This window comes from Macaca fascicularis, chromosome 14 (assembly GCF_037993035.2).
Source record: "Macaca fascicularis isolate 582-1 chromosome 14, T2T-MFA8v1.1".
NCBI classification, from domain to species: Eukaryota; Metazoa; Chordata; class Mammalia; order Primates; family Cercopithecidae; genus Macaca; species Macaca fascicularis.
This window is the reverse complement of record NC_088388.1, coordinates 119,889,048-119,912,041: the sequence shown is the minus strand read 5'-3', so window position 1 is coordinate 119,912,041 and position 22,994 is coordinate 119,889,048. Positions and strand designations below refer to the sequence as shown.

General features: G+C 38.0%; 1 protein-coding gene across 6 annotated transcripts in view; it reads right to left on the bottom strand.

The window, feature by feature from the left end:
* LOC102116928 (tubulin-specific chaperone cofactor E-like protein) overlaps positions 1–22,713 on the bottom strand; it is a 167,610-nt gene extending 144,897 nt beyond the window's left edge. For 2 of the 6 annotated variants that reach the window (XM_045370899.3, XM_045370894.3), the window contains exons 1-2: positions 22,504–22,713; positions 911–1,060 (exon numbers count right to left, since the gene is read on the bottom strand). In XM_045370899.3, the coding sequence (XP_045226834.2) occupies positions 911–1,043 (133 nt within the window). In that variant the 5' untranslated portion in view covers positions 1,044–1,060; positions 22,504–22,713. Of the gene's footprint in view, positions 1–910; positions 1,061–10,138; positions 10,247–10,436; positions 10,647–10,807; positions 11,020–22,503 lie in introns of those variants that run through there. The other 4 variants (XM_045370898.3, XM_045370895.3, XM_065529121.2 and 1 more) reach the window with 4 other exon arrangements.
* Between the last annotated feature and the right edge of the window lie 281 nt (positions 22,714–22,994).

Sequence of the window (22,994 nt, the reverse complement as noted above, 5' to 3'; positions counted from 1 at the left end):
AACATGAGAATGCAATCACTCTTTTCCCATTTGGTATTAAACAAGGACTCATCAAAGTAATACTTTGTTAATGGAGACCTCAAATTACATGGTTTTCAACTTGCTACTTTCAGCAACATATTTCTCAGAATGGGAATGGATCCCCCTCAAAAAAAATTACCAAGAAATCCACTTCTCTCTGCCATTTCAGGTTACATAGAGATAAAATTATTGTATTTAGAAACAGCAAACACTCAGTAACCTTTGAAAGTAAGAACTAAAACAGTGATTCAATATTAATCCCCCATAATTACAAAAAACTACTTCCAAGAACTCTCAATTGCAACGCTAAGCAAAAAGGCAAGCAAAAATATACCCTGCACATTTCTAGTTACAGATTTTTGATCACATCTAATCCCTCTCCTAGAATGTATCTCATCTCTAACCAAATTCTACATTCTTGAAGGACTAGTTAAAATCTCACAGCTTTGAATCATTTTTTGATCATATTAATTATCTTTTAAATTTCTTTCCCAGTCACTATACCATTCATTTGGCTCAACATAAATTGTCTTGTGTTGATTTACCTTTGTAAATGTGAATGTCTTGTAAACCAATTAGGCTATAAGGTCCTGGAGGGCACAGGCCAGTCCTGTACTGTTTTGTACCCTCTATGTTCCATAAAAGAACATGCGTTTGAGATATTATCACTCAAATTTATTCTTGTCCTATACATGCAACTAAAATATCTCTTAGTCAATCTGGAGGAAAACCAGTCCTGTTATGTTCTTTAGAAAACTGAAATCATAACAAGGAGGAAAGATTATTTGACTGTAATTAAAAATAAATCATTTGCAAACAAGGCAACATTGTGATTTAACATTCTAAGTAAGTTCCACTAAATAAGTGTTTTAGGTCCCATCTTTCTTACCTTTCATAGGAGAGCCCTGAGGTGTGGCTGGGACATGGACTCCCATCCCTGGGCCACGGCGATAAGGAAAATTTTCAGGACTGTATTTTTCACATAATACTTGCATGAAACTTCTTCCACTAGGCTGATCCATCTTTCTTTCTTAAAATGCTACAAGAAACCAAGAAATCATCGAATTATGTATTTACTCACGTAAGAAGTATTTATTGAAAACCAATTACTTATAAAGTACTAGACTAGGCATTACAAGACATATGATACTCGGTCACTGACCCTATAAACATATACTGTGGTGACAGCTTACAATTTAGGGAAGCTACATATACAGACAAATGACAGCAATAACAGTTGAGCATATTATCTGCAATACAGATGAAAAGTATTACAAGATTTAGAAGAGGAGTTGATCACTTTCAAAAAAGGGCAAGGAGAAGGCTTTTGGCTGGTGCATAGGATTCATGTGGATAAGTAATTGGAGAAAGGTCTGAAAAAGAAGGTACAGATTGAACACCAGGCTAAATAGTTTGGGTGAATCCTTTAATATCTGTCCCTCAAAATCCATTATCTTCTTCCATAGTCAAAGAACCTTTAACTGGATAACTGTATTTGGGAATGAGTGCTGGCTAAGTTCTAGCTGATGGGATAGAAACCAAGTATTCTGTGGCAGCTTCTAGGAATCATCCTTAAAAGATGACCAGAGTGTGCCATTTGCCCTCCTTCTTTGTTTCTTCCTCCATCTGTTGCCTAGAAAACTGATACCACCAGACAGTGAACCCAAGGAATATACACTAAGAAAAGTGGGACGAAGAGCTGAAAGGGCTTTGCATCGCTGAGGACTTCATGTAACTGAGCTGCCATACTGGTACATATCTCTGGAAATTTCAGTGACAGATAAATAACCTATTTTGCTTAAGCCATTGTTCTTCTCAATTTTTTAGTTACCTATAACTGGACCTACTCCTAAATAATACAAAATGTCATCTTTTTTCGTTCTGAGTTTGGGTAGGGTCCTTTCTGTTTAGCATCAGCTAAGGGTCCAAACATTGAATGACTCCAGCATCTGAGAAGATAAATACTGAGAAGGACTCATGCATACATTAAAACAGGTAATATTAAACAACATGCTAACTTCTGACAACCTGATAACTCATTACTTAAAGGGCTGTCCTATGACCATATTAAATATTAATCAAAATATAGGCAGCTAAAATTGACCTCTGTAATTTCAACTATTAGGTATCAGGCATTTTTTCTAAAATAATCAGAAGGGAGAAGGATATACGTACAAAAGAAGGGATATCATAAGAAAAGGAACGGCAGTCAAAATGTATTATGGTATATATGAGTAAGCACAAAATATCTGATGTTGCCAAAGCAGCCTGCCAATGGTAGACATCATCCGGAGCATCTAAATAGGAACCTCAGAGGAGATCTTGTATACTACATTAGGAGGTTTAATGTTATCCTATAGGAAACAGAAAAAACTGAAAGGTTTTAAGGAAGGGAATACAACAACTAATTTTTAGGGAAAACTCATCCTGGAGCTGGTGAATATGAGGGAAACAAGACTGAAGGTAGGGGGAAGAGTTAGGAAGATACTGCCAGAATACAGCAGACAGATCGTGAGAGCTTGAAGTCATTCAGTGGTAGAATAAATAGAAAGCAGAGGCATATTCATGATCATGTTAAAAAGCAAACTATTCAGAAATTACAGGGACTGAGGGAGAAGGTAAAGTCAAAAATGACTCCCAGGTTTCCAGTTCAGGTGACCAGGTGACTGGTGATACCATTAACTAACAAGAAAGCAGGAACAGAGCCAGTTGTACAGAAGAAAATGATGAACTCCACTTTATACATGTTCAATTTGAAGTGCCTGTGGAATATCCAGGGAAACAATCTGGAGTTGCATGAGAAAAATGAGCTAAAGATGAAGATTTGGACACCATTATGATATACAAAATGTTATGAATAAGAACAATAACACAATAGTCACTGATATTTAAGGGACAGGAAGAAGAAGCAGAGTCATGAAGAAAAAGAAAGAAAACAGCCAGACAGTAGAGTGTTTAGCCAACATTTCAAGAAGCTTTGCTGGGAGTGGAGAAGGAAGATGGGATGATAAGAGAGTAGGGAATCTGGGCAACTGTCAAGATTTTATATCTTAAAATAAGAGAGACCCGAACATGGTTATAGATTACAAGGAAGAAGCCAGTAGCCCTGAAGAGGCTGAAACGTCACTACCCGTACTTTTTCCTAAAAGAAACCAGCAGGAACGAGCACTGAAAAGCTTCTCAGAAGGCTCTTTGGTATTAGCCAGATAATGCTTCAAATTGCTTCCCATTAGTGGTGACATGTTTACTTCACTATAGTTACTGGTTTACTTTTGCTTATATTGTTTAATTATAATGAACGTTAGGTATTTTTCTTATGTGATTATCCTATCTCTACCATTACATTAGAAAGGGGAGTGGAAGTGTGTAATCCTATTTCCTTCAGTATCAATTCATAGCATCAGGCATAGTTTATTATACATGGTAACAGTTTGATAAATGTTGCCAAGTATTAAAATCGCTAGCCTCTCAGGTGCTGAGAAGAAAGGGCAGAGAATTCAGGATGAAGGGTAGGTCTAGGCCCCACTCAGTTCTGATTATCTAATAGTTCTGTACCATCAGGCAAGTCAGTGCTATCTCAAATGTCTTCAACTATAAAATAAGGTATTAACATCTCTAGTACCTGGATTACAGGGTTGCTGTAGAGCCCTAAAACATACAAATGCACTATTTGGATTACAGGGCCATTGTAAAGTTCTAAAACATATAAATGTTAATTCTAAGAGGAAGTTGTAGTACAACAGAAAGCACATGGACATAGGAAATTTAAGCTCTTTCCCTAGCTGGGTAAACCACAGGCTAATTACCTAATCTCTCTCTACTTTAATTTTCTCACTTATATATGGTCTAAACCTTCCTCTCAGGTTTGTAATAAGAATTTGAAAACAGTATGAATATAAAAGTGGTTGTTCAACTTGGCTCATTTCCTAGATTACTACCAGGACCATGATCTACTGGACTTTGTGGAAGCAATTTACAAATGCCTAGAACACAGGAGATGCTCACTGAGCACATGCCCAACCACTGAACAAAAATTTTCATGATAAATGGCATCAATGTCATCATGAGTAAAGTGACCTTGAAAATAGAAGGCTGCCCTTTGCTCAAAATTCCCATTTGTAAGCTAAAAGATAGAGTTTGTTTTAGTACAAGACACTTTGTTCTTTCTATCCACACAGTGGTAAGTATTTACATAGCGGCCGCCCTCTATTCCAACACTGAGTGTGTCGAAATTGAACTGTGTTGTGTTCAGCTAGGGCTTTGGGAATTTCAAGTTGAAAAGTTCTTTTTCAATGTAAACTCCTCACCTCCAACAGCAGACAACATAGAGCAGGGACTATGCCACTAGAGACAGGCACCATAGCTATTAAAAAAAAAAAAACAAAAAAAAACCTGTCTCAAGCAGAATGCCAACAGAATTTTTAGAAATTTTTAACGAAAAAGCCAAAGAAGTTACATTGTTATCTTTCATACAATCAGCAGATCAAAAGAATACAAAGTGTGTGGGGAGGGTGAACTGTCACTGTCAAAATAATATCACTGAGTTTAAGCAGCACCTTTTATCTGGAGGCTTCAGAACCACTTAAACTCAAACTTACACAATTCAAGGGCAGTAATCTTACATACAAATTTAAATATAGAGAAACCAAGGGATGGTAGGAAAGACACTTTCAAGTTAAAGTGCTAGTAAGCAAGCAAACATGGGAACTCAAAAGCTTTCCCTCATGGTCCCATGTTGTAAGAACTCTTCCAAATAGGATTTTTTTTTAATACTTTTTGTTTTGTTTTGTTTTTGTTTTAAGACTGAAAAGCAACACCAAGCACCTTCATTGGCCATTTTCCAGGATGCACTATTGGATTAGCTTTCCAGGAATGCAGATGGGCACACATTAATACATAGGTTTTGAATTAGAATATCAAGATTGTGAAATGGATTGGTAATGTAACTCTACTCAAAATCTGTTGGGGCAGTCTGAGGAGGAACAGTAGGTGGGAAAAAAGGCTGAAAACCAAACAGATTAAAAAATGAGGGAATACAGGATGGAAAAAGATCTTTCACTAGAGCCTTTAAAGGTTTTTGGGGGGTGGGAGGGTAATCTACGACATTTTGGAAATAACAGGTATCAAATTATCTCAGACTACCTCTATAGTTGGCAGAGTTCTAATACATTTGTAAAACTGTTCTGAATTGGTGCTGAAAGCCAGAGAGCCAGGGATCTTTGGTGATATTGCTTGCTTCCATTACTAAGTTGTGAAGTAGGCCTGTGAAAATTTCAATTCGTTTGTGCCTCAAGATCCTGACTGTAATATACTCTTGTAAAGTGCTTAGAAAAAGTCAGGATAACGTATGAATTGGAGAATAAGGTGCTCAGTACACTTTTGCCAACTACATTAAAATCAGAACAAAACATCCAGTCACCTAAGTACTCTTAACCACTGTTGAGGTTAAGTACACAAACAATTTGTATTTTATGTTCCCAATAAATGGGTTAGGTAAGAAGCTCAGCACAACTGAAAGTTGTCTGAAGCTCAACACAACAGAAAGTAGGCCATGTCTGACCACTAACACTGGGAAACATAAAGATAGATCCTTTTGTACAATAAGTATGCAAGGTCAATACTTATTTCACAAAGAAACAACGTAGAGTAGTATAATTCTTAAAGTACAAATACAGCCAGCCTCACTAGCTAATTCCAAAAGATATAAAAAGTACCCCACAGAGTGCCAAAATATACATTTTAAATCTTATAAAAATAGATTTATCTGCTTGTATATGCATAGACTATCTCCGGAGGAATACGAAAGTTTTGCTTTCCAATGTTTACCCTTTTGAACAACTTGAATTCACCATGTGCATACATCATCTTTTTGAAATGTAAAATGTTTTTAAGTAATGTATCTGGAAATGACCTAATAATTTGTCAAAGGGTTTTTAATGTCTTCATTATTATAATATTTCTATTTTTAAAATTCCAAATTGGAATTTGTGTATGTAGAATATAAAATATTAATTTTGAAGAAACTGGGGAGGAAGAAAAGAGAAATAAAATAGATGGCTAAACAGAAATACATAATTTTGTAAAACAGCAACAGCACAGAAAAAGCAAGCAGAAACAAAACATATCCAAGCCTGAGAACCAAACCGCAGTGAAACTAAGAGGAGAGAATGAGATGAAGGTGAGCAGGCTGCCAAGGCCACAGCAGCGTTCTGCCCTTCTTTACCATGGCTTTCACAGGGCTCCACTATGGGGTGTATCAAAGGGCTGGAAGAATACCCTCAGCTTGCACACTTTCATTTCCTTTGCTAGCCAGTTACCCAAATCTTTCATCCAAATTACCAAAATTTGACCCAAATTATGCTGATTCTGGAGCCATAAGCTAAGGAGATGTGATGCCTTAAGATGGCTGGGAGATTCAGGCCTCCCTGTCACCTCTGATTGTAGAGGTTAAAAAAGGAAAGAGGTGCTTCCTGCAGCAGGAAGCCATTTCTGCAGGTTTCAAGTTACTACAATAGTAGATACTTGGGAACTGATTTGTGCTTTTGAAAAAGAAATCACAATAATTCAAAATATGCATTAATTTAGGATGGGGCTAAATTTTCAAGAAGTTTTCATAGCTTTCACAAAAATGGAGAAAAGGAAAATACTCTCAAGTAGTTTAAAATTACTTTCAGTTATTTGACAAGGACCCATTTGTATTCAACGAATCAATCATATCTATTCATCAGAGAAGTGCAGAAACTACACTCTAAAAGCTACCTGCCAATATTTTGCTACCACTATTTGGAAACAAAACTTCAGGTAAACAATTTGTCAAAGGCTCCACAATTTCACCTTCAGGTTCCTTGGGTCAGATGACATTTCATTCTAGTGATTTGCTATCCACTTGGGTAATTGTTTTCTTCACAAGACAACCTGAGAATGAGAATTTCCTTACCAATTGTTTAGTAAAAATGCAGACAACTAATATATTTCGTTTTCTCTGTCATCTCTTTTCATTTTTATATCTTAACAAATTCTCCCAATTAGGTTTATTTCCCCATTCATTTATTTTTTAAATGTGTGCCTTCATAGAGCTTAGTTTCATTTAGTTCAGCTCAACAAGCATGTAGCAGATGCTAAATCTACACCACACACTATGCTAAGCACTAAAGAAAGTGAGAAGGAATAAAATCCAAACTCTGCCCTCAGGGCATCCACACTCTAGAAGGAGATACATAACACATATCTAAAACAAGCCAGACAAGAAATAGTGAATTAAACATAAGAAGTGATTAACTTTCAGAAGTGTGATCAAGGAAGTAGGTGAATCCTGAGCCATTCTGAAAGATAAAGGTTAGCTGACAAGGTGAGGAATGGCATTCTAGGCACAGGAAACAACAGCACATGAACAACCACAGAGACCAGAAACAAGCGTTATCAGCTGTACTGCGGAAACATAAAATATGTGTGCTGACAGGCGGGGAGAGGAGATTCAACTGTGGAGGTGACAGTGGTCAGTAAGGTCATGACTGACCTTTCTTGGGCTAGACTTTATCCTGCAAAGATAAAACGAAGAAAAATTCTGAGAGATTACCATGACTACAGTGCAAGGATGAGGGTTATTGATCTTTATGAAGAATACAGAGGTCAAAAATGAGAATTTAAAAATCAGTAAAGGACTGGGCAACTAAGAGTTTGTTTACCTTAGGAGAAGCATTTCCAGTACAGTTAAGGGAAGAGAATCCATAGAATAGGGAGTTCAGTAAATAAGCCGAGAAAAGAGTAGCAATCATACCTTTGAGAGGCTTAAATGAAAGTGGACGAGGTGGGACAGTTGGTGGAAAAAAACAAGCGTTAAGAAAGAGTTTTTTTTGTTTTTTTGTTTTTTTTAAAAGACAAAAGAGAAATGTATTGCCTCTGAATTTGCAGGGAGTGGGGGGAGGTCAGCAAAAACTAAGAAAAAGAAGCCACAGGAGGAAAATCTCCTAGCTGTCTTCAAAGAACCTCTCAGGATTGCTACCTTTCTCAATTGTTGCAAGTTTTGTTTTTGTTTTTTGTTTTTTAAACCCATTAAATTTTCACTTTGTGAACTCTTCTTCTAACCTCATCTCCAAAAAGCTTTCTTCTTTTGAACAATTATCCACTGTATCCAAACTCTGCCAGATTCTTAGACAATTTAGGTAGCTGGAATTTTTGTTTTGTTTTCTAAAGCAGTCTTTCTGATCTGCAGCACAAGAGTATCCCCAAAAAGACTAATTTATTCTGGAAAAGCATACGTATATATGTTTTTCCCTCCAGGAAAGATGAAATAAATCAATGAATAAAGGTCTACTAACGAGGTTTATTCTAAATATTTGCTTTTTTTTTTTTTTTTTCTGAGACGGAGTCTCGCTCTGTCGCCCGGGCTGGAGTGCAGTGGCCGGATCTCAGCTCACTGCAAGCTCCGCCTCCCAGAATATTTGCTTTTAAAAAAATACAACATTTGGTGGGCGCGGTGGCTCACGCCTGTGATCCCAGAACTTTGGGAGGCTGAGGCAGGCGGATCACCTGAGGTCAGGAGTTCGAGACCAGCCTGGCCAACACGGCGAAACGGTTTCCATCTCTACTAAATATACAAAAATTAGCCAGGCATGGTGGCACGTGCCTGTAGTCCCAGTTACTTGGGAGGCTGAGGCAGAAGAATCGCTTGAACCCAGGAGGCAGAGGTTGCAGTGAGTCGAGATCATGTCACTGCACCCCAGCCTGGGTGACAGAGCCAGACTCCATCTCAATAATAATAATACTAATAATAATACAATGTTCATTCTGAATTTTTTACAATTTCCAATTGAAAATAAGTAAATAACAACAATGGCAAAACCAGTAACCCCACCATGTAGTTTCCCTTTTTATTAGCTAAGCTAATAATGTAAATAAGTATTATCAAAAGCTTTTCATATCTGAAGCACAGAGCCACATCCACACCAGGAGACTTTAGATTTCACAAGCACATGAAGCCGGAGGATGTACCTCATGGTGTGTATCCTTCCAGGCCATTTTTTCCATGCTATGTAAATATATATTTTTTACACAAAGATTGAATATACAGTTTTATAACCTGCCTTTTTGCAAAATAGTCCATGAAAAATTTTCCATGTCAGTAAGTGCATATCTACCTAATCATTTTTAAGGTTTATAAAGTATTCCATTAGTAAGTTTTTGGAGCTGAAGTCATGAATGACAGCTATCTCTCCCATATAAACACTTCCGGGACATTGACCAAGTCAGCGTAATTAGGCTGGATGGTCTCATTCTGTATGGCACTTCCAATTTCATTTATCCCGAAGTATCTATACCTGTGATTCTATCTCAGTTATTGTAATATAGCGAAGTGGATGCTCTCTTTGGATGAAATGGAAAATAAACTAATTATAATCAACTTTTAGCACTATTTTGTAGAATTATAGTTAGCCAATTCACTAACTTAACTCTTAGCATTCTAAAAGCAAAATGAGTGTAGCTGATAAATCCCTTATCATAACACACCATGCCACCACGATTTCACACCCTACTAAGAACCACCCTGTGTCTCAAAGTCTCTTACTCAACTATATGCTACACTATACGCTAGTATAGTAATGTGGCATATCGACCTTTCTTGATAGGAGGTTTTTTTAAAATCCAGCACTGCCAGATGAAATATGAATTTGGACTCCTGATCGTTCCTTTAATTATGCTATCAGTCAGCCACTACCACCCTCTTCTTGTATCACAGTACTATGCTTCTCCTTAAAAGCACTACAAACATTAAAATACCTATCAAAAAGCCTTTATTTCATTGTATTAGTGACAAAGATATCTAAAACTGTGACTATGTTATCAGTGAGAAGTACAGCCTCTGAGCTGTCTATATTTTCTACTAAAGAACTATACTGTGTTTAAGGTACTTCAGATGTTGAACAAAGACACAAACTTTTTTCATCAATGACTGCACATTAGCAACTATGATTGACTCTCATGCTTGTAGTCCACCCAAATACATAAACACAGCCCTTGAAATTTCTAATCCAAATACGCTAGCCCCAGAATGTCATAATTTTGATGAGAAATATGAGGGGAAAAAATCAAGACAATACTACTATTTAGACTGAAGTACCTGTTTGTGTGATATTTCTAAACACTTCTTTCTTCATTTCCATAGCCTCTCCTCATCCAAAAATGTTGGTTTAAACCAACTGTCTATATCCCTATTAAATTAGACATTCTGAAATATAAGACAAAAACACTTTGCATATACTTTCAGCAACAAAAACAACCAAAAAGGTTTAACATTCCCTGACTTTTACTCCAAGGGCTTCCAAGGAGACTTCAACCCTGCCCATCCCTCCACCCTCACCCTGCCCCACCACACACATCCCCAACTCCTTTACAAACAAATTTACATCTACTCCTACCTTTCTATTTGGCCCAGAATTCGATTTGGTAAAATCCCAAGGCTTTAAAGTTACATTTATTCAAAGCAGGATCAGATATATTTACTCTTGAACTGATGTCTCCCAACCAAATGTCCCTGTACTGAAATTAACAATCATTTTAAAGCCTAGTAATTTTCCATAAGCACTCTCTGAAACAGAAAAACTAACTTATCTCTATTTACAGGATACGAAACTGGGGGAACTTGCTTGGGTTTTTGTGGCCTTACCAGCATGCTAAGTCATACTTTCTGTAGCTCTAATCTGTCAAGCCATTCCATCTTTACCAAAAAAGGAGTATTTCATGTCAACAGTACACAACATCACACAGAAGACATGGAAACATAACTTACAAAAATGTATGAAATCCATTACAGCCAAAATTCCTCTTGTAACCACATCAAAGTAACTGAGCCAAAAAATTAAGCAACAGTACTGACTGGTCTAATCATCAAAGGGGAAAAAATTATTCCCAACTTTTCCATCCTTCCAAAAAGCAAGATTCTTTTTCCTGAATACATTAGGTTTCATCAGAAGAAAATTGTATATGCATGTTTTCTTTCCGCTGTGAACACACAAGTTTAAGGTCATTACTTAGCTGTTTACAGAACAGATTACCCCCATTATCTGTGCTCTTCAGCAGCTACAGAAGCCATGATGTTAAGGAAAAGCCTCATTAGGAACAGACCACCAGTTCATCACTCTACAGCTTTTCAGAGCAGTTTACAAACCACCCTGACTAATAACCAGGGATTGCCAGAATGTTGAAACATCAATCACACATAAAGGTTGCAAAAGTTTGCAGGTCATTAAAAAAAAAAAAAAAATCCACATTTTTTTTTCACTAGCCCCTCCTACATTTAGTGCTATGGCAATATTGACCAGTGGTAATAAGTGCTGGTTCTAAAACTAAACTCCCTGGGGATGTAAATCCTGACTGATTCCACTACTCTGTGCAACTGTGGGCAAGTTACTTAAGTTCTCTAAGTCTACCCTTCTTCATTCACAGGAAGGGATAGTAGCCCGCAACTCCTAGCTCATAGGGTTATCAAAGAATGAATGGAGATAATATTGGTAAAGGGTGGTTAGCAAAGTGCCTGGCACATAGAAAGCACTTAACAAATATTAGCTAACTGTTACTTCTCCTGCTACCAGTATTACTACTACCATCACCATTCAGTGAACATGGTAGCATGAACAGAATGTAGAGCTGGAGAACTAACTTGCAATTTTTGTTCAATAGATTTAATCTAATTTTTAGGTTCAAGGACTATGCTAAATTAATGCCAATTAATGAGTTGGCACAGTAAAAATGTCTGACATTTATGCTATTCCTCCTTAATTGGAAGAGCTTGCCCTTACCTCTCCACCTATCTGAATTTTATGCATCCTTCAACACACTACTCAAAATATACTTTAGAGATGAAGCATTTTCAGATACCTCTCCCGATAGTGATATTTCCTTTGAGCTAAGCTCATGTTAATCTTGCCTCCAAATACTCAGTGGGCGATTAATCACATACTGGCATGTCATCTTTTCATTTTAAATAATATACCCTTATTTTTCATGTGTAGCAATGTAACTTTCATGTGTTTGTCTTGTGTCTTCAAACTGTACAGCTCTTGAGAGTAATAACCATATCCTAATGGTTCTTTGCATCTATCATATACTGGAAACTTGCATATAACTGACACCCCATAAATGTGCTAATCAGTAGGTTTTCTAATCACTTTTGATTGTGCATACCAAATATATTTTATGTAATATGAAAAGTAGGTTTATTAATAAACTCTGAAATCAAAGTACTTTAGAAACAAAAATTCTTCATAGCTACAGCTAGAATACATAATTTTATCTACTCCACGGAGATTCCAAAAGAGGTGTCATCATGTCGCAGTCAGAAATATTTGCCACTGCAAGTTAAATTATTCAGCAAAAACCACAACCACAAAAGATTTAATACTGAATATATGATTTTTGTACCCATACTATACAACTCATATGCAAGAGTTAATAATTTATGCCATACTTCAGAACAATAGGTGCTGCTCAGTAACTCAAGATGAATATATGTGCACTGCTGGTAGGAATGTAAATGGTACAACTGGTGTGGAAAATACGATTGTTCCTCAAAAACTTAAGCATAGAATTACTATATGACCCAGCAATTCCCCTTCTGGGAATCTACCCAAGAATCAAAAGCAAGAGTCAAAACCTATTTGTACACCAATGTTCATAGCAGTATTATTTACAATAGTCAAAAGGTAGATAAATGGATAAACAGAATGTGGCAGATCCATACAATGGAATACTATCAGCTTTAAAAAAAAATTGACACATGCTACAACATACATGAACCTTGAAGACATGATGCTAAAAGAAATAAGCTAGACACAAAAGAACAAATGGTGTATGATTCCACTTACATGGGGTAACTTGAGTGGTAAGTTCACCGAGACTGTAGAATGGTGACTGTCAGGAGCCAGAAGGCATGAGGAATGGGGAGTTATTAATTAATAGGTACAAAGCTTCAGTTTGGAAAAAGAAGAAATTCTGAAGCTGATTGATGGTGATGGTTGCACAACAATGTGAATGTACTTAATGCCACTAAACTATAAAATGGTTAAAATATGTAACAAACCTGCACGTTATGCACATGTACCCTAGAACTTAAAGTATAATAATAAAAAATAAAATAAATTTTAAAAAATTTTAAAAAAATAAATAAAATAAAATGGTTAAAATAAATTTTATGTACATTTTACTATAAAATAAACATTTTTGAAAAACACAGGAATATAGTGTATGCTATATAAAAAAGATGAACATAGGTGAGGTCTACCATTTCTGATTCTTACTCTCAGCACTTATCAAATTAATGCAAATAATTCACTGGAGGATCTTAAATCATGAGGGATAAAACAGCCAAGTCTCAATAAATACATTTAGTGGGAGATCTGATTTACGATGTATACAATCTTCATTCATCTTTTTCTTGGAATCCTTTATCAATGGTCATGAGGAAAATTGTCACTAATGAGGGACTAATAGAGCCAATATTTAAATTTCAACCTCCAAATGGTATTTCCCTTTACAAAACTTATGCCTTAAGTTATTAATAATGCCTATGAGAAAATATCCTAAAACAACTCTCATATAATAAAAGTTTAATAGTTTAGACTTGTTTTCAACATTTTAAGAGTTGCAATTATTTCCTACAATTATTTGCTTCAATTTACCTATGAACTAAATAATAACATGATTATAAATAAAGGTATTCTCAAAAAAGAAGTCTCTTTATTGACATAATGGCATCTATCAGAACACTTAGTATTAGAAAGATTCACAGCATTATTCTCTTAAAATAAAATGCTATAAAGATATGTGTAAATATGACAGAGAGGGGAAAGTGCTAATGCTAAGTTTCCTAAAAAACTGCCTCTCTCCAGTATTTCATAGGTTGAGTCTCATTCTTCACAAATTCCCTATCTGCAATTTTCCCTACTTGCCAAAAGGTACTCGTTACCACAAAATCAACACTTGCAGCATTTTCGTGGTCATTTGCAGATAAGCACAAAGTAACAAAAAATTTGAGTTGTTCAATGTGTATGCTCCCTGCTGAGGTAGAACAAGGTGGCACTATGCCTTCTTGTTTCAGCTTTCACAATATAAACAAGTGTCCTTTCCATGATCTATCCAGTGCCATGCTTTTCATATTTTTGTGCTTTTGGTTGGTGACTTCACTATTTAAGTGGTCCCCAAGGGTAGTGTTGAAATGCCATCTAGTGTTTCGAAAGCACAAAGAAGCTGCAATATGCCTTATGGAGAAAATACACAATTAGATCACTTTATTCAGGCATGAATGTAGGGCTGTTTGCAGTGAATTCAATGTTAACGAATCAATGATACATATTAAATATATTTACACAGAAACTAATATAAAACAAAATTATCTATTGATTACTTGACAAAATGTTATGATTAGAGGCTCACAGGAACCTAACCCTATATTTCCCCTAGGAGTAACAATTTCCATATTCACTAACTCACTGTTCATGGCAACTTTATAAAAGTACTGTAAATAACAAGAATCAACTGTATTCTTACCCTGGGTAAGAAAAATAGACCAATGAAACAGAAAACAGAGCCCAGAAACATGCCCATGTAAATATGGCAGGGAAGTAGCATAGAGATCAGTAGAAAAACATTAAGCTATTCAATAATTGGTGCTAGGACAGTGAATAACAATCTGGGAAAAGATGAAATTGAATCCTTACCAAAAAATTCACCTCCACACAAAATATGAAAGCAAACTTTATCTCCTTGAGAAAAAAATAAGTTATTTCTTCTAATAGGAAGAGAACTTTATGATCTTGATTTAGGGAAATATTTCATAAAGAAAACATTTTAAAAATCCATTAACAAAAAGTTGAGCAGTCAAATGAAAACTTGGCCAGGCATGGTGGCTTACGTCTGTAATTCCAGGACTTTGGGAGGCCAAGGCAGGAAGATCACTTGAGCCCAGGAGTTCAGGACCAGCCTGGGCAATATAGCAAGACCCACCTCTACAAAAAAATCAGTCGAGCATGGTGGCATGTGCCTGCAGTCCCAGACACTTGGGAGGATGAGGTGGGAGGATCACTTGGGCCCAGGAGGTGAAGGTTGCAGTGAGCAGAGATCACACCACTGCACTCGAGCCTGGTGACAGAGCAAGATCCTGTCTCAAAAAAAAAAAAAAAAAAGAAAAACTTTTGATCGTCAAAAGACATTAAAAACATGAAAAGCCAAGCCAAAAACTGGAAAAAAAGATATTTGCAACACATGTAATATAGAGAACTCTTAAAAACAGTAAGAAGAAGAAGACAATCTAATAGGAAAATGGACAAAAGACATAAACAAATAATAGAAGATAAAATTTAAAATGGTTAACATATGTAAAAGATGCTCACGTTCAATAATTTTCGGAGACAAAAATTAAAATCTCAATGAAATACCATTTTATGCAAATCAGCAAAACTTAAAAACTCCGACAATATCAAGTATTGAAGAAAATGCAGAAGAATAGAAACTGGCAATGTAGCCAGTGGGAGTATCAATCAGTACAAACACCTTGGAAAACAATTTATTACTGTCTAGTAAAGTTGAAGACGCACATACTCTATGATCTAGCGATTCCACTTCTCCGTATAAACTCTACAGGAACTTGCACAGCAACTTGTAGTGTGTACCAGGAAACAAGTAAAAGAATGTCCATAACAACAGCATTGCTTAAAACTGCAAAAACCCTGGGGGAATTGCCGGTGCGGGCAGGGGGCAGAGGGAGTGTAGTGTGGAGAAGCCCTTACATCTAAGAAAGGCAATTGGATAAATTACAATATATTCATAAAATAAAATGGCACACAGCAATGGAAATTAACATTTGGTAATTCATTATGCCTACTTCCTCATCAACACAAATGGCTTTTAAAAAACAATGCTGATTTGTTCACACAGGGCAGGAAAAAAAAAAAACAATGCTGAATGGTTAAAAAAAAATCACAAGAATATATACAGTATAATTCCATTTATACAAAATTTTAAAACATGGAAATTAGCCATCTTATCATTTCAGGTCACATACCTATGTGGCAAAAACTGTAAAGAAAAGGCAGAGAAAAAACACAAAATTCAGAATAGTGGTATCCTTTGTGGATAGTATGATCAGGAAGGCAAAAACGGAACTCTGAATTCCCTTTCCAAATTTGCTCACCCTCCACTCTTTCCCATCTTGGAAGTTATATTTGACTTTTCTCTTCTTCTCATAACCCCATGTAACTAACCAGCAAGACCTATCAATACCACATCCAAAATATCCCAATTTTGCCCAATTTTGTCCATCTCTATCACTTTATTCTTGTTGAAGCCATCATCAACTGCTCACCAGAACCTCTGCATTAGCCTCCGCCCTGGTCACTCTTGACTCTTGTACAATTCATTCTCCACAAAGCAGCCAAGTGATCTTTTCAAAATTTAAGTCAAATCATGTCCTTTACACTCTCCAATGGCTCCTCTTCACATGCAGAATAAAATCCAATCTCTTCATCATAGTCGCCAAGGATTCATTTAATCTGATCACTGCTTACGTCTCTAATCTCATTTTCTGCCACTCCTTTCATAGCCCACTATTCAGCCTCCGTGGCTTTCTATCTCTCAGACTTGCCAAGCTGATTTCCCCCATGGCCTTTGCATTTGCAGCACTGCGCTTTTCCTGTCTCTTGGCAGAGATGCTTCATCTCAGTGTTTAGGTCTCAAATTTAAACACGAATGTCACCCTCTCCAAGAGGCTGCTTCTGACCACCCCATCAAAAACAGCATTACTGCCACCATCACCCATGGTGACTTCACCCGCTGTCATTCTTTATAGCACGTATCATAATCATAATCTGTGAGTTTAGTGTTTGTTCTCCAGCAGAAAACAGGTCCCACACAAGCAGGGATTTGTCAGTCCAGTTCAGTTTTGTACAGAGCAGTGTCTGGCATATGATAAAAAATATTCATTGGATAAATGGAAAGTGAATTTTATTATCAATAGACATGAAGCAACACCTTCTGACAGTGAAAGGAAAATGAAGCTCACCAATGGCAGAATGAGAAGAAAGAAAAATTTTGAAAATCACTGGAAACGCATTATTCCAAGAACAGTTTTAAATAACTTTTCACAATAGTACTTGTTATGGTTCACATTCCTAAGAATGATTAGTGATTAATCAAAGTTTCACACAGTTTTAAGATCCTAAGTTTGGGAAATGTGCTACCTGTTTACATTTCATTTTTAGAAGAGCACTGTAACTAAAAAAGCATGGTCTTCAATTAGTTCTGAGTTCACTTATGACTCTACTGTGTAATTTGAACAAGTTACTTACCTATCTCTATGCCTGCTTCCTCACTTGTAAAATGAAGCTATTAATAACTATTTCACAGTTAGTGTGAAAATTACATGAAATAAAGTTTTTGAAGCATCTAATTAAGTACCTGGCATGAAGTAAGTGGTCAATAAACTAGTTACTATTGTGAAAGCTGAGACGTCCAGACAAATGGAGGAGCTGATATAAGTCAAATAAACAAACATCCTCCCCTTTTGGCAGAAGTGGGAATACATGCCAGGATTAAATCGTTTTCCCTCCAAAAAGACAAATGTACACAAAGGTAATATATAAATAAGTATGGACGAAGGACTTTGAGAACACTGAGGGAGTGACTATCTTCACTAAGGAGGTCAGTCACATGTAAAACTGAGTTTTACAAGACAGCAGCAGGAATTTACTAGATGAAAAGAAGGGGAAAGCATGTGCACAAATACAAATGAGTGAGAGATGCAAAATAAAGTGAGAAATGTAGTGTAGTTGGTGTAGAGTATATGTGGGAGGACGGCTAGAAAATAAAGAATTGGTAGGGCCACACGGTAAGGGGCTAAGGTCCACCATTTGAAAGTTTGCACTTTATTCTTCCATCAGTGGGAAGATGAAGGGGACATGCTAATTTGACACCAATTCTTCTAAAGACGGCAAAACATCTTTATGACTTTAAACACCACATAGGGCCACAATCTGTTAATGTAAAATGGAAAATATTTTAAGCTTTAGTTCTTAAAACCATATGAGCAATTTGTGTATTAACAATGACTGACCTGGAACCTCTCCTCAGGATGCTTTATTAATTACTCTGGTGACCACTGTTGTGCTAGGCATCATCATGACAGCAGATAAAATCTATCGTAAGTTTACTATGTGTTGTGTACTGTGTTGTTTTATATGTATTATCTCACCCAGTTACCACAACACTTTTATAAGGGGTACTATTACCCATTTTGCAGATCAGAAAACTGAAGCAGAGAGGTTACGGGCCCAGAGCTAGTGACAGAGCCAGGTCTCAAATCTAGGCTGACTTCAAGGCCCTAAAATTAAACCAGTTTGCTGAACTATGATATTGCTCAGTTTATTAACATCACTTGCTGAAAAATATGAGTGCCTACTGCAATTTAAAGCATCATGTTAAGTCAGTTACTTTTAACTTTTACTGTATGGAAGAATCATCTGGGCAGATTGATAAAATGCAGATTCCTAGATTCCACCAGAGATTCTGATTCAGTAAGTCTAGGTTAGATCTGCTTTATTTTATTTATTTTTTTAAACAGTGCCTCACTCTTCCTGCCCAGGCTGGAGTGCAATGGTATAATCACAGCTCACTGAAGCCTCAATCTCTGGGGCTCAAGTGATCCTCTGGCCTCAGCCTCTCAAGCAGCTGCGACTACAGGCATGTACCACTATGCCTGGCTAATTTTTAAATTTTTCATAGAGATGGGTCTCCCTACGTCGCCCAGGTGACTTCGACTCCTGGACTCAAGCGGTCCTCCTACCTCAGCCTCCCAAAGTGCTGGGATTATACATGTGAGCCACAATGCCTTGCCGGATCTGCATTTTTAACCATATGTTCAGTCAATTCTGAACTACTTGGTCTATGAACTATGCTCTGGTAGACCCTGTGCTAGATGTCCTAGTGATTCATGGGTATTTGAGCCTCGTGCTCACTAGGCATTTATAATCTAAAAGGGATAAAAATAAGGTGCACAAATAATACAAAGCAATATAGCAAAAATAGTACAGACAACATGAGCAACAAAGACTTCAAAGAAGAGAGGTCATCTGAAATGAAATGAGAGGGTGTAGGATTTCATAAAGAAGGGGAACATTTTATATGCAGACTTTCCGGGATAATTTTACACACATAGGAAGGTACATGAGCAGAGGCCTTGGCAGGCAGAGGAACTGCATTTACGAGTCTAATGATGATGCCAGAAAAAAAAGTAGAGAAAGTCTGTAGAAGGCCCTAAATGTCAAGCTAACCACTATGGGCTTTATGTAGTGCCTGTCCCTGTACTGGAAAGCAGCTAATGGTTTTTGAGGAGGGAAATGAAATAATCATAGCAATATTCTTTGGAAGAGTACTTTCATGAAGCTATGGAAACAAAAGACAAAGGGAATATTCCGGTTGTTACCATTCTAATCCCGAAGAAATAAGGCAGAACAGGTAGCATGAAAAAGGGAGGAATGGTAAATCTTAATAACTATCACGTGTAGGAGAAAGGCAGCAATCGCAAATGATTCCTTCACCTTTTAAGCCCAAATTGTATCACTATCAGTTTCACGTTACTTCTTACACAGCTAACCAGGCCCAAAATATATAGAGTTCACTTATTTAAAACACAGCCCAGGACTAAGTAAATTGGCCTCCAAGTAGCCAACATACATGTCACACACTAAGAAAAGAAAAAAAAAGTATTATATAACAAATATAAGCATCTGATTTTCAAAACCATAGTAGTTTGGAAGCAAAAATCAGAAGGGGAAAAGAGCCTGCTACAGGTGGACATGCTTAAGAGTCTAAGGATCAAAGAAGAAACAAAACTATTAAAAAGCACACACAATCACTCAGGGTCACTTCTCCATAACTGTTTATTGACAAGAACACGATTCCCAGAAAAATGATATAAATAAGAATCTTCCTTAATGTTCCAGGCACCTACCACAAAAGAAAGTCTTCTTTAAACATTCATTAAAGTTAAGTATTTTAAAACAAACAATATTTCCCTGATTAAGAGGTCATTTTTAAAGGACGGCTGATATATGCCAGATAACTCCTCTATCAGTACCTAAGAAACAATTAAAGGCAAGAAAGATTTATAACACACAAAGTTTGAAGGTGATAGAATGTTTTCATAAAGCATTTGATCAAGAGTGTGACCCCACTGAGTGTAATTTGGGTACTTCTGTCCTGATGACTGTGTCTTTGAATTCTATGTTACAAATAATATGAACTCATCCTCAACAAAAAGAAACGCTATTAAACTGGTCTTAAATACATACCCTGTGTACCTACTGAAATTAGACAACATCCTTTGACACTCAATGTCCTGCAGCAATAGGCTGTGTAACAACTTTTCAAAAGACTTTAACATTACAACATTTAACATTACATGAAGGACTCTCACTTTGTTCACCAACAGTCATTAATGTTTATTATGAATTAATACCATTTTTCTAAGGACCCCACCTAAAATTTTTGTAAGGGGAATTAAGATGTTAACTGATTCAAAGTTATACTTAGGTTGATGATTAAGTTTAAAATATATACCAAAGTCACAGACTGTAAGGCTTTTATATATGTCTATGGCTTTGGTATATATTTTATCGTGTATTTTTCACATAATTTTCATCATGTAACAAAAAGTATATCATATTACTGGAGTAAGAAGAATTTGGGATGTTTCTAAATAGCAGAAAAGAAAATCAGTGTATCTTCACAACATTGGAACAGTAAAACAACATTTCTTTAACTATGTTGTGGTGATAAAGCAACTAAGTGGAACTAGACCTCTCACATTTCTCAGACACAGCAAAGGATAGAGAAAACTAAAACACACAAGCATACACAAAATTTCATCAATCAAATGATCTGACAACTTTCAGATATTGAAGATCAAGATTATGGTACTTCAGAAAACACAGGTCAAATATCTACGTGGTATAAACGTCTAAACCGAAGCAATCAATTGCACCTAGCTGCCCTCCCTCTCCCCCACCCCCCAAAAAATCCATCTTTTTAGAATCATCCCTGCTCTTCAGAAGCTTACAGAATGAGGACGCTGAAGCCAAATAAATGCGCTTTTCAGTGTTTTTCAAACTGCAAGTTGTGACCCACAAATCATCAATTTAGTAAATGTCAGCCAGCAGGTTTTTTTAATGCAAGAGGGTGGAATATAATAGAAATTAGCAGAACATATCATATGTAATAAAGGTAAATACTGCTTTGTGAAAGTTTCCCTTCATACCTAGGCATGTACTAGATCTGAATGTAAGCCATACTTAATACTGTGGGGCATGATTTTTTTTTTTTTTTTTTTAAGTTTGAAAGTTACCACCCTAGAGATCTGGGTCTAACGCTGCTCAGGACCCAAAGGGTGAATGTTTTCCTCAGTCCTCGGCACCTATTCATACTCCATGCTCAAGATAGACTACTGGAAACTAACTTAAGAGCTCCACAGCAGCATGACGTGAACAAGGGACAAGCCCCAGCTCAGCCTGTATTTGGACTTGAAAGCATTGCCAGCTTCTCTCAACAGCCCTAGGCGTTGCCTATAAGTTCTTTGTAGCCTAGCAACCTTCAGAGTAGAGCTCCTCCTTCCTCCACTGACTGTATACAGTTCAACACTTCCAACCAACTTTCCTCAACTACAACTTCTGGAATCACCGTGTTCCAAGAAAAGACAGTATTAAATCTCCTCTCTTCACCAATTCCCAAAATGTCTTCCTACTAGAAGACCTAGAACTCAACAGAGAAGCTCCACACAGATCCTTACTTCCCCCAAGATCCCAGCACCCTCCTGTCAGTCCCCATCTTATTCCAACACCCTCGTTCTCAGTCTCCCAACCTTGGCGCAAATCTTTTATCCCAAAAGCCCTTATTCAATTACCACATCCTTTTATCAGCCCTGGTAAGAGCAGGCCTAATGTCCCAAGGGCCTAGACATGCCAGTCCTTCCCCCAGCAAACCTCCCTGGGGACATGTCCTCTTTTCTGGGATTCAGTAGTTCAGAGACAAGTTTCCTATTTCCCCAGGAGTCCCAGACACGTCTCCCTCTTCTAACAGCTAGGAGGCATCTACCCATCCCCCCACGCTGGGGCACGGTGAGACGCCTGGATTCTCCCAGGAACCCGGGCAGGCTCCCCAACACGCCCTCCTCCAACCCGGGGCCACCCCCCAGCCCAGGCCAGCCCAAGACCCTCCCAGCTCCGCCCTAGCCCAGGCCAGGCAGGCCCCATCCTCCCTCTAGCCCCAGAGCAGGTCTCCCATCCCCACAGCTGCTCGAGACAGGCCCCGTGTGGCTCTCAGCCCCTGCCCAAGTGTCCTATCCCAGCACCCTGCAGGAGCGACCCTCCGCGCCTCGGCTCCGGAGGGGAGCGCCTCGGGCCTCGAGAGCCCGGTAGAGCTGGCGGGCCTGGCTCCACTCACCCCTCAGCCCGGGAGGCGGGGGAGCTGCTGCGGCGGCTCCTCCGGCTGCGCCTCTCCTCCCCCCTCCCGGCCACCGCTGTCGCCGCCGCTCAGCCTCAGGCCTGTTCCCGGCCGGCCCCGGCCCGGCTCCGCTTCACCTAGACCCCAAAACTGGCCGCTGGAGCCCAGTGTCCTGCATTGACCCGGAAGCAGCTTTCCCGGCCCAACAACAACACGTGACCCCGCCGCACGTGTCACGTCCGCTGCGTGAATGGGAGGGGGCGCCAGAGGAGCTGGTACTCCCTAATCGAGCTGGGGTTGCCATGGCGACGGGGATGGCTGTACTGGCCTGGGCTTCACCAGAAACACCTCATCTGCTCTTTCTCGTGCCCATCCATTGAGGGACATCCCCAGGAGCAGAATAGGAGTACACATTGTCATATCAGAGGACAATAGGAGCTGCAGAAAGGAGCATTGGGCTGAACCTTTCCAGAGACACTTGGAATCTTGAC